The 12633-nt window shown below is 36.2% G+C and overlaps 1 protein-coding gene across 4 annotated transcripts in view; it reads left to right on the forward strand.

Moving 5' to 3' along the window:
• METTL8 (methyltransferase 8, tRNA N3-cytidine) overlaps window positions 1–12633 on the forward strand; it is a 165407-nt gene that overhangs the window by 79503 nt on the left and 73271 nt on the right. For all 4 annotated transcript variants that reach the window (XM_055572253.1, XM_055572254.1, XM_055572255.1 and 1 more), the window contains 3 exons: window positions 4947–5317; window positions 6619–6668; window positions 11871–11934. In XM_055572253.1, the coding sequence (XP_055428228.1) occupies window positions 4947–5317; window positions 6619–6668; window positions 11871–11934 (485 nt within the window). The remainder of the gene's footprint in view (window positions 1–4946; window positions 5318–6618; window positions 6669–11870; window positions 11935–12633) is intronic.

Below are 12633 nucleotides of genomic sequence, written 5' to 3' on the forward strand. Positions count from 1 at the left end.
GCCCATTCTGTTTTGTTTCTGTTTTGTTGCTGTCCCACAAGCCCATCTATTCTCATAGAACATTTTATGTTCCCATTGCTCATCATAATTTCATTATGCAGCCTTGCATAGTTTATTGTTTATATAATTCAAATGGAGTTTAATTAATTCTATATTTCTGATCTGCCTTTATGTAGGTTCACTCCAATCAGCATTATTTTTACTGTTCTGTTATACTGATTATAAGTCATACTGAGGTTTTAATTTCAACTTGATGCTTCATAATAAGAGGAAAGTACAAAATCAGGAAAACAGATTATTTTCAGAGGTATTTTGGAGGAGGTTAATCTTGATTTTGTGTTAGAAGGCAATATAATGGTTAACAGCATTAAGTCTGATAGACTTAGTTCAGGTCCTAGCTCTGGTGGATGACCTTGGGCAAATTTTTTATCCCCTCTAACCTTGAACTTCTTTGTCTATAATAATATGTATGTCTGAGAGGTATTGTTAGGATTAAATGGGGAAAAAAAATCCAAGTAAGGCATTTGACATAGTGCCTGGCAGAAAATAAACACTCAGTATATACTATTGTTGCTATTTTTAATGCTGCTGTTATTGGTACAATGATTTATGTGATTGTTTGTTTATTTTCTCCTAATTCCTGAGTGGGAAATACTTGAAAAAGCTTGAAAGTGTATATATTAGCAGACTGTGACCATCATATTTTAGTAGTAATCAGATCCTTTTTAAAGATTGGATAAGCTCGGGTTGAATTTAGGTGCTTGATATATTTAGTATCTGAACCAGATTCTAGTCACCTCACTGCAGGTTTATTTTCATGATAAACTGTAGAAATTAAACAGTAGGACAAGCTCATATTTATGACAGCAGTCTGATCCAAGATTTTGCAGTTTGTAGAACTATAATGTTTGTTGTTTAGTCGCTAAGTCGTGTCCAACTCTGTGTGACCCCACGGCCTGTAGCCCCCTCAGGCTCCTCTGTCCATGGGATTCTCCAGTCAAGAATACTGGAGTGGGGTGCCATTTGTTAATGCTCTCCATAAATTCATGGGATTTAATAGGAAAGTACATAGACTTTTTAGAACTTGAACATAGAGATATCTTTTAGGAAAGTAGAATGAAGAATTCAACCAAGATTCTTTATCTTTGTATAAGATGCAGATAAAACTTTGCAGATATTACTCAGCCATAAAAAGGAATGAAATTGTGTCATATGTAGAGACATAGATATACCTAGAGACTGACATACACAGTGAAGTAAGTCAGAAAGAGAAAAATATCATATATTAATGCATATATGTGGAATCTAGAAAATGGTATACGTAATTTTACTTGCAAAGCAGAAATGGAGACACAGACATAGGGAACAGACATATGGGTACCACGCAGGAAAGGGCGGGGGGCATGGGATGAACTGAGAGGTTGGGATTGATGTATATATACCATTATGCATAAAATAGATAATGAATGAGAACCTACTGTATAGCACAGGGAACTCTACTCAGGGTTCTGTAGTGACCTAAATGGAAAGGAAATCCAAAAGAGAGGGCATATATGTATACATATGGCTGATTGACTTTGCTATACAACTGAAACTGACACAGCAGTAAAGCAACTGTACTCCAATTTAAAAAGCCAAAAAAAAAAAAAAAACAAAACCTTTGCCAAAGAAGAACTACCTAATAATTGTTAAATTATTTTAACAATTTAACACTCCAGATTTCCATCTTATAGTTATAAATGAATACAAATTTTAAAATTGTAGTCAGTGCAATTTTAAAGATGCAGACCATTCTGTGTGAGGTTTTTCTCTTAATATTATTATCCTTTAAATTTCAGTTGCTGCATAAGATTACTCTGTTTTGCCGTGCATGGTTTGCTTGATCATTCCAAAGTTGAGGCTGTTTGAGTTATTTCCCATTTTTTCTTATAATAAGTAATACTGCTAGGAACATCTTTTCTTTCAAGTTACTCCCCTTCTGTCTGTCTCTTCCTCTGCCAGTTAATTCTAAGGGGGATAATGCCACAAATTAATCACTTGTAGTGTTAACATTCTAGTTACTAATAGGTTCAAACTCACTTCAAAAGTAGCTTGGTATTGGAAACTCAGATACTAGAGATTTGACTAAATATAGATCGTCTTAAGTGGGTCGCTTTTTATTAAACAGAAGAATCTTTTACCAGCACAGAGTGAGTTACAAAGAGAGTTTTTAAGATAAAAGGAAGAAGAGAAGGTATGAGAAGACTGGGGAAATTTGACAGTTTCCTAATTCCTCCTGAGTCTGATTTTCAGAATGTTGTTTTGTTTTCTTACACAGTATAACAGGCACACTCCCAATTTTTTTGAGTTGAGATAGAACTATTTTTAAAATATACAACAATTTTAGATTAACCATAAATAGCCTTCCTCCCATTATTCGGACACGGCTTAGCAACTAAACCACCACCACCACCCATTAGTACAGATGTGAGCGAGCATGTTTTGGACTTTAACATCACATAATTCTTTTGTTACAGAGATCTACTTTCATTTCTCAGACCTTAAATAAAGATAGGAGTTTCTGTCTTTCAAGCAGTCCTGCTGCCAGATACAATTCAGCCTTGATGGGAAGGAAGTCTTGTGGCTAAATGGGTGGAGATCCATGGTACAAGGCCATAAAGATAAAAGTGGAAAGAAAAGGAAAACTATAAGGGTTTCAGGACAGGGTTCTGTAACAAAGACAAAACTGACTGTAGACAACTGCTTGTTCTCAGGATAGGAGCTTCTTTAAAATTATGAAAGAAAAGAGTCTGTTGTTTTTAGTTTTAGTTTAATTTTTGGGGGGGTGTTGAGAATAGATAATCAAAATTTAAATGGATCAAAATTCAAATGAAAATTCTCTCTGAAACCCTAGTCCCCAACCACTCAGTTCTACTCTTGAGAGGCAACCAGTATGACTAATTATGTGATTATCCTGCCCAAAGACTTCTGTTCATGTAACACATGTGTTTTTCCTCCTTTTTTTTCCTAAAAAATAGTTTTTTTTTCCCCTAAAAAATAGCATCATATACATACTGTTCTACATTTTGCTTTCTCGCATAACATTAAGTCTTGGAAATTATTCTACAACAACGGAACATTTTTTAAAATTTTTGAAAGCACTTTAAAAATGTCATGTGTCTCAGTTCAGTTCAGTTGCTCAGTCATGTCCAACTCTGCAGCCCTGTGGACTGCAGCATGCCAGGCTTCCCTGACCATCACCAACTCCTGGAGCTTGCTCAAACTCATGTCCATTGAGTCGGTGATGCCATCCAACCATCTCATCCTCCGTCATCCCCTTCTCCTCCTGCCTTCAGTCTTTCCCAGCATCAGGGTCTTTTCCAATGAGTCAGTTCTTTGTATCAAGTGGCCAAAGGATTGGAGTTTCCGCTTCAGCATCAGTCCTTCCAATGAATATTCAGGACTGATTTCCTTTAGAATTGAGTGGTTTGATCTCCTTGCAGTCCAGGGGACTCTCAAAAGTCTTCCCCAATACCACAGTTCAAAAGCATCAATTCTTCAGTGCTCACCTTTTTTTATGGTCCAGCTCTCACATTCATATGTGACTACTAGAAAAACCATAGCTTTAGACAGACCTTTGTTGGCAAAGTAATGTCTCTGCTTTTTAATATACTGTCTAGGTTGGTCATAGCTTTTCTTCCAAGGAGCAGGCGTCTTTTAATTTCACGGCTGCTGCACTGATTGAAAGTAATTCTTAAGCCAGGGTTTAGGTCTGGTACATAATAGTATCCAAGAAATGTTTCTTGAATGAGTGTGTGAGAAAGTAAGCGAATTAGTGATTATGTTAATTTAACATACAGATAGAAAGAGGCAGAAAGCTAAGAATTTCTGGAAGGTCTGAGAATGTTGACCTGACCCTGATGCTGGGACCCAGGGTTAATCTAAGGAATGACATCACAAAATGCATATCTGCTTTTAAATTGCATCAGAAATTCTCTTTAAGGCTTCATATTAGGAGATATCAATATGAAGAGATGCTCTGGAGGTGGCTGAAGAATGGAGTTGTGGGATGGCCCCTAAACCGCAGGAGTCAGGACGTGTGGTCCTGGTTCTACTATGACAGGGCTCCAGCACCCAGACAAGTGGGTTCATCTCTCTGTGTGTCCTTACTTCAAATGCAAAACAAGGAGGTTGGAGTAGATTATTTCAGTGCACCATTCTAGCTCAAGATTACATCATTTATTATTTCACAGTTTCCTGTTTGATTACCAGTTTGCACAGACATTTGTTATGTTGAAACTACATTTATAGCAACATAAAAAATAAGGTTATCATTTCTCCAAGAAAATAAAGATACTTACAGCGTTATTGATAAAAATGTGATTTTTTAAATGTGATTATTAAGATTTCAAGATTACTGTAGAAAGTAGTTTGCAATTATTATATTCCTCACAAAAATTTATCAGCTAAACAATTGAGACAGAAGCAAATTTACCAGGAAAAGCCCAAATACCCGACACATTGACACATTTTGAGAGGATTAATACTCTGTAGTTTTAACCTTTAAGAGGTTTAAAAAAAAATCAGATAAGTAAAAATTACTGTAATATTATTCAATAGTAAATATAATTGTTATAAATGAATAGTATATGTAATATATTCAATAGTATTTAATTATTAAATGCTTCCCAGGTGGCGCTAGTGGTAAAGAATCCACCTGCCAGTGCAGGAGATGCAAGAGACACAGATTCGATCCCTGGGTCAGGAAGATCCCCTGGGGAAATGGCAACCCACTCCACTATTCTTGCCTGGAAAATTCCATAGACAAAGGAGCCTGGTGGGTCACAGTCCATGGGGCCACCAAGAGTCAGTCACGACTGAGCGACTTTAATATAGTTATTAAAATAATAACTAATGTTACATATAATTTATAATAAAATAAATCTTTTTTTTCCTCTTTATTTTAGTTAAGTATGAGAGTGAAGCCAGTAAATATTGGGACACGTTTTACAAGATTCATAAGAATAAGTTTTTCAAAGATCGTAATTGGCTATTGAGGGAATTTCCTGAAATTCTTCCAGTTGGTCAGAAAACTGAAGAGAAGGTGAAAGAGTTATCATGGAATCATGTAAAAATTAATGCCGAAAGTTTTTTCTCAAAAATGCACTGCCCTACTATGCCTGAAGAAAAAAATCATTATAAAGAAAGTTCTGGCTCATCAGATGGTCAAAGCAAAGCAGGATCTGACTTTTCTAAATTGGACTCTGAAGAATACAGAGAAAGACCTCTGAAGACTGAATTGTTTCCTGGTAGCAATGCTTCTTTCAGAATCCTTGAGGTATGGTACTACAGGGGAAAAATTTTTTAATGTATATCACATATTACTTTATTAATGATCCAGATTCTTTAGAGGGAAAATGATCAAATAACTGTTTGTGTACTTTTGTGCATAAAAATTACGTAAGGGACTCATATCTTTAATCAGTCAGGTTTTAAGTTTGTGATTTATTCTTAAGTTTTTCTGCTTTAATTTCTAACTTGAAGGCAGTTTTAAATACCAGTTAAGTTTTGGCCTCAATTTCCATCTCTTTGTGTTATTACCCACTTGTAGGTGAAATAGAAATAAGTGAAGTATGTAATTTGCTATAATCTGGTGTATACCTTGATTTTCCATTTTAGAAAAAGAAAACTTTTCCTTCTGATTATAAACATAATAGATGCTGATTACAGAGATTTTGGTAAAGAGAAAGAATAAACAATCCCATAAAGAAAGGATTTAACCACTGTTAACATTTAACTTTTTTCTCCCTTTGTTTATACTGTTTTATATAGTTGAGCTATACTATATCTGCATTTTAGGGTTTTTCTTTGTATTTAACATAACATAAGCAGTTTTCCCTATCTTTAAAAATTCTCTATAAGCATTTTCATGGCTGAAAAATACTAAGTGAAATACTATGATTCTACTTATCTGTTTTCACTTGACTGGGCATTTAAATTGTTTTCAGGTTTTGTACAGCAAGTATCTTCAGGTGTAGACTTTTCTGTATTTTCTTTTATTATTTGGGTTCAATTGACTTGTTCATAACTTATTAAAATTTTTAATATTGTTAAAATATATTGCCATATTGCTTTCTAAGAAGCTGTATTAATACCAATTTACAGCAGTGTAGGTCTGTCTCGTCACACCCTCATTGATTAGAACAATCTTATTTTTAAGATTATTGTTAGACAAAAGCTATATTTTAATTTGCATTCCTTTGATTGTTAAATAGGTCATATAGTTCTTCAGATGTTTAGAAACCATTTGTTCTTCTGTCATCTACTTATTTCCTTTATTTATTAGGTTGTGTGTTTTTAATGAGCTCTGCCCTTTATCATATTTAATTCAAATATTTTTTCACAGTGTGTTTGTCACCTTTTAATTTGGTTCATTTGGGGGTTTGGTATGTAAAAATTTTAAATAGTCACATTTCTCAGTACATATTATTTTTGTGATTTATTCCATTTTGAGCTTAGACAACTCTCCTATAGACAAAGATTCAGAACATTTCTTTTAGTTTTTTTAAGTAAAAATCTGACATTGGTGAGGAAAATTTAACTTTATTTTCATGATACTTGTTTATTCTTTGATTTTAGGTTGGCTGTGGTGCTGGGAATAGTGTTTTTCCAATTCTGAACACTTTGCAGTGAGTTTTAGAATTTTCTCCTACAAAATTCTGCATATGTATGGGATATTGAGAAATTCTTGGAAAATGTTGTCATATATATACCAATAGTGTCCTTGTTCCCATATAAACAATGACTAAACCAAATTTCAAAAGAAGTGGCTTGGTCTTAGTATCTAATTTCATGTGAACTGAGAATTACTCTGGAAATAATATTTCACAGACATAGGGTGTCCACCATGAGTTGAAGTAACTTTTTAAGCTTGTGCTTATGTAGATGAGAGAGTAAGAAATGAGCAAGAGATTTGATCCTTCTGCTAAGCTGGGAGTTGCTGAACTTAGAGATTTATTTACTCCTCCAGGTTACTTAGGCGTCATTTTACACATAGAGAATTGAGTTTAAAGCTTACACTTTATTTTGTGTAAGCTTCAAAATCATTTTATTTTGTCATCACTTCTGGAGTCACACCGAGGATAAAACCTTCCTATAGAGTTGAAATGACTCGCTAGAGCTGAAATTTTTGGAGTTATAACACCTAACCCTAAGATTCATAAAGGGAGAAGTCTGTGATAGGAGCAGAGATGTTCTCCTGACCTGCCCTTCCTGTTCACCACCTCACCAATGTGTTTTAGTAGGTGATGAAGAAGACACATCTTACAAAACTTTTATTCCTTTTACCTGTGGCTGGTCTGTCAAGTGTCTGTTTTTTTTAAGTTTACACAATAGCTTTCTGATTATCATTTTTCCATTATAAAATTAACATAAGCACATTGTAGAACTTTCCCATTAGAGGAAAAGTAGGTGGGAAGGAATCACCCATTATTCCTACCATCAAAACATCAAAACATAGCTGCTGACAGAATTTACTATGCATATTTTAAAATTTATTAAAGTCTTTTTTTAACTTTCCATTGTGAACATGTATTTCAGAAAAATTGAGTAATACAGTAAATTCTCATATAGCTACCACCTTGTTTCAGCAGTTACTTACGTAAGGCCAACATCATGACACATTATTTTTATGAACTTATGATGGATCTCCAAAAAATAAGACATTCCTAATTGTTATTATAAACCTAACATAATAAAAAGTAATTCCATAATATCATCAAATTACCAGTTAAAGTGTCTGGCCAGAAGTGATACTGGCCAATTTGCAGTTCTGAATGGCCTTTTTCTTTCAGGATTTATTTTCTTTATTTTCCTTTTCCCATTTCTAGGCCAAAATTTCCTGTTCTTATACCACATAGCCAGATTCCTTCACCCTAGTGTTCTCTGAACTTGTAATACACATAAAGCTACTACATTGGTAGTTGATTATGTGTTACTCTGTGAAAAGCAAAGCAAAGTCGCTCAGTCGTGTCCAACTCTTTGTGACCCCATGGACTGTGGCCTTACACGCTCCTCCATCCATGGGATTTTCCAGGCAAGAGTAATGGAGTGGGTTGCCATTTCCTTCTCCAGAGGATCTTCCCAACCCAGGGATCAAACCTGGGTCTCCTGCATTGTAGGCAGACGCTTTACCATTTGAGCCACCAGGGAAGATATGACACATCTCAAATTATTATTTAGCATATCATTTCCTTATATCTTCTTTATTCAGCTACTATTTATATATTTCTTGAGGTAGAGAGCATAACGTATTCTAATTTGGTTTTCCAGGTAGCCTAACAATGTAATATAGATAGTTAGACAGAGTTCGGTACATACTGACTGGTTAATATCTCTGATTCCCCACTTGTTAGTTGTATTTTTTCCCCTTTCTGCTTCTCCATCTGACTAATAATTGCAGGCTCTTGCCTCCTCACCCCCTGACTCTTTCTTTTTGACTGGGTCTTTTTTTGGCCTCATATTCGTATTTTAGAAATCACTGTAACTCAATAACCTGAGATAATTAATTCATCTTTAAAAGGCAACTAGTGATTAGCCTTCCAAAGGGAGGATTAAACTTTTTTTCCCCACCAAAAAAATTATGTTTTATTACTTTTGGAGATCATAGAATTAATATTTTACATTTTCAGAATATTTTACCATAATTAGACCTCTGGAATTGAGAGGTCATATCATTCTCCAAGGATCATTTAATTCTTAAACCTCCTGCCAAGAGAGTGCCTGATGGTGTGGTAGTAGTAGTGATATTTACACCTGTTTCCTGGGAGAAGGGCCAAGACAGTCAGCTGATTTTAAAGAAAAGCCCTGGAAAATCATTGAGTGGTCACAAGACCAACTTGGGCTGCTGATGCAGTGGGAATTCAGTCTCAGAGGTCATGTTTCTGTCTGGTAGGACACATGGCAAATGGCACAAGCTTTCCTTTAGCTACTAAACTGTTCTGTATCTTGTGGTTGTTTAATAATTTCTGCACAAGGGTAGATTGCATGCCTCTCATAATGAGCTAGATGTGCCAGTGTCCAGAGAAGCATTTTGAGCTTTATGGAAGTTTTTACAAAAGCATATTAAGTTCTTACATTTTTAAGTTCCTGGAAGACAGAGGCAGATATTCCTTTGATAATGATGATTGTGATGATGATAGCAAGAATAATAAAAATGACATTTTTAAAACATTTATTAGGTGCTTACTCGGAGTCAGGCATTTTTCTATAAACTTTACCTATCTGAGTCCATTCTATCCTCACAACCAACTTAGATGCCATATTTGATCTCTATTAGGAGTTTGGGACTGACATATGTACTACTACTATATTTAAAATAGCTAACAAGGACTTACTGTTTAGCACAAGGAACTCTGCTCAATATTCTGTAACAACCTAAATGGGGAAAGAATTTGAAAATTTTTATATGTGAAGTCACTCAGTCATGTTTGACTCTTTGCAACCCCATAGACTGTAGCCTGCCAGGCTCCTTCGTCCATGGCATTTTCCAGGCAAGGATACTGGAGGGGGTTGCCATTTCCTTCTCCAGGGGATCTTCCTGACCCAGGAATCAAACTCTGGTCTCCTGCACTGCTGGCAGACTCTCTACTGTCTGAGCCACCAGGGATGCATTTTTAAATGGGTTGAATGAAAAAGAAAAGCAGCACAAGTTTTAACTTTGATTTAGTATTGGTTAACTTTTCATAACCAAATTCTATTCATCATATGTTCATTTATTTGGACAGATCTTAATTTGAATTAAAATTCCTAGTGCCACAGAGTGGCACTGTATGTGAATACTGTACTGTATATGAGAATGCTATATGTTAATGTAGTATTCATCAGTGACTAGCCTTTAAGAGAGTAATGTCAGTCTGGGTGAGATTTTGCTAAATGCATGTTTGGGCTTGTATTCCATATTTATTTAGAAATCCTCCTTGCCTAATATGCCTCCTGAATCAGATTAGAAGTTCTAATTATGTCCTTCAAAGCCCGTATATCCTTCCTCATATTCTAAATCACCTCTGCTTCTCATCCCTGGTATGTGATTCCCACCTGTAAACCCTTCCCCTCTTCCCACTTAGCAATTCCATCCTCCCCTTTCAAAATTCTTAAACTTTGGCCTGACAGTGCCTGCCTTATCCACACTTCTATGGAAATTACGTCCCCAGCTAGGCTATAAAATCCACAAAAACCAGTACCATACCTGTAATTACTGTTTAAGGACATACTAATCTCTTGTCATTCAGACACAGTATGAAGCAAGATGATTCAAGAATTCTTTTGATAATAGCATGTAAGATATGATCAGGAAGAGTACTGACCCACAAAATTCAAAGTCCAGTTGACTATTAACACTGCAGGTGATTAATCCACAAAAATTTATAGTCAACCCTTTGTATTTGTGGTTCCTCCATATCTGCAGATTCAGCCAACCACAGATCATATAGTACTTAGTATTTACTAGTAAACAATATCGATGTGTAATTGACCTAGAAGTTCAAACTTGCATTGTTTAAGGAGCTATATGTGCTGCCCGTTAGTAACCATGGCTCAGCCATCGTTAGTGAATTTCAGGTAAAACCCTTACCTAAGTTCAGTGGAGGCCATTTAAAATTAGTCAAGATTTTTATATGGATAAATATTCCCCCTCAAAAAAAAAAAACCCTTAATTTACTTACTTTATTTGCATATTCTAAATAAAGCACTGAGTATTGGAGACGTTAAGTCTAATTCCATGTTAATAAGTGGCAAATCCAGGATTTAAAAAGATATACAATTGGCTCCCAAATCCCACACTCTTACTATTTTATTATACAGTTTCGTTTACTACTTTGTATTTTAATGCTTGGTCCATATATGGGGCTCAGTAAAAGTTTGAAAATCATTTGAAAAGATAACAAAAATTAATATACAAATGTTTTATTATTTTTAGAAGTTGTATGTACATGATATTAATATAAACATATTTAATAGCATGTAACTACAACTGCTAAAATATATATATATATTTTTTTCATATGTATATACATCATCTTTGGAGCATCAGAGCCTCTGTGAGAGACCCAGGAACAAATGAGTGTACACACAGGAAAAGGAATGAGGCACCAACGGACATGTGGTTGAGGGTCCTTGGAGAGAAAAGAACTTGGCTAAGCTGAGAGGCGGAGAAGGCAATGGCACCCCACTCCAGTACTTTTGCCTAGAAAATCCCATGGACAGAGGAGCCTGGTAGGCTGCAGTCCATGGGGTCGCTAGAGTCGGACATGACTGAGCGACTTCACTTTCACTTTTCACTTTCATGCATTGGAGAAGGAAATGGCAACCCACTCCAGTGTTCTTGCCTGGAGAATCCCAGGGACAGGGAAGCCTGGTGGGCTCCCGTCTATGGGGTCGCACAGAGTCGGACACGACTGAAGTGACTTAGCAGTAACAAGCTGAGAGGAATTACAGGCCATGCCAGCTGTAGGCAGACAAGAAAGGGTGCCTGGAAGGGGTAGGAGCAAGATTGAGCACTGCTGATGGATGGCTTTAGAGGTTTCTCATGTGAGAGTATGCTGGAATATAGGGCAAGTAGGCCCAAGAAAGGGAGGGCCTTACAAGCAGATCAGGAACTTGAAAGTTACCCTGTAATTGGTAAGTGTTTTGAGACAGTGTTGGTTCAGAAACAACATGAAGGCACTCACATGCCACTCTAGAGAACAGTACCTTGAAAAAAGAAACAGCAAGCCAAGGTCATCCAAAATTCTGGTAAAGAGGTACTTACTAACAAGTTTCAACTTACAGTTTCTTTCGTGTGTTGCTTCAGCTTATCTGAACTCTAGATTTAAATATTTCTTCCTTTTTCATAGGAATGTGCCAGAGTTCTTTCTTTATTGTTGTGATTTTGCTTCTGGAGCTGTGGAGCTAGTAAAGGTATGCCTTGTATTTTCTTTAAAGAGAGCTGTATTTTAAAAGAATCTTAATTTATTTACTGTTGAAGTGATATTTTTTAATGTAACTACATCAAATATTATCTGTGACCATTTTTTTTTAAATTTTTGAGATGTGTCATTTTATTTTTTTATATTTTTTTGTTTATTTTTTGGCTGCACAGGGCCTTTGTTGCTGTGCACATGGGCTTTCTCTAGTTGTGGAGAGCGGGGGATACTCTCTAGCTGCAGCACATGGGCTTCTTATTGTGGTGGTTTCTCTTGTTACAGAGCACAGGCTCTAGGCCACGCAGGCTTCAGTAGTTGCGGCTCCGAGGCTCTAGAGCACAGGTTCAGTAATTGTGGTGCACGAGCTTAGTTGCCCCATGGCATGTGGGATCTTCCATGACCAGGGATTGAACCTGTATTGTAAGGCAGACTCAACCACTGGACCACCAGAGAAGCACATCTGTGACCATTTTTAACTGAGCTTTTACTATTTTGCAAATCATATCATCAAAACAATTGAAGTTGTTTGGGACTTGGAATTCAGGGGAGTGGCTCCTACAGGGTGATATTTATATTTATACCAGAGAAGGCAATAGCAACCCACTCCAGTACTCTTGCTTGGAAAATCCCATGGATGGAGGAGCCTGGAAGGCTGCAGTCCATGGGGTCGCTAAGAGTCAGACACGACTGAGCA

The sequence above is a fragment of the Bubalus kerabau genome, chromosome 3 (assembly GCF_029407905.1).
Source record: "Bubalus kerabau isolate K-KA32 ecotype Philippines breed swamp buffalo chromosome 3, PCC_UOA_SB_1v2, whole genome shotgun sequence".
Lineage (NCBI taxonomy): Eukaryota > Metazoa > Chordata > Mammalia > Artiodactyla > Bovidae > Bubalus > Bubalus kerabau.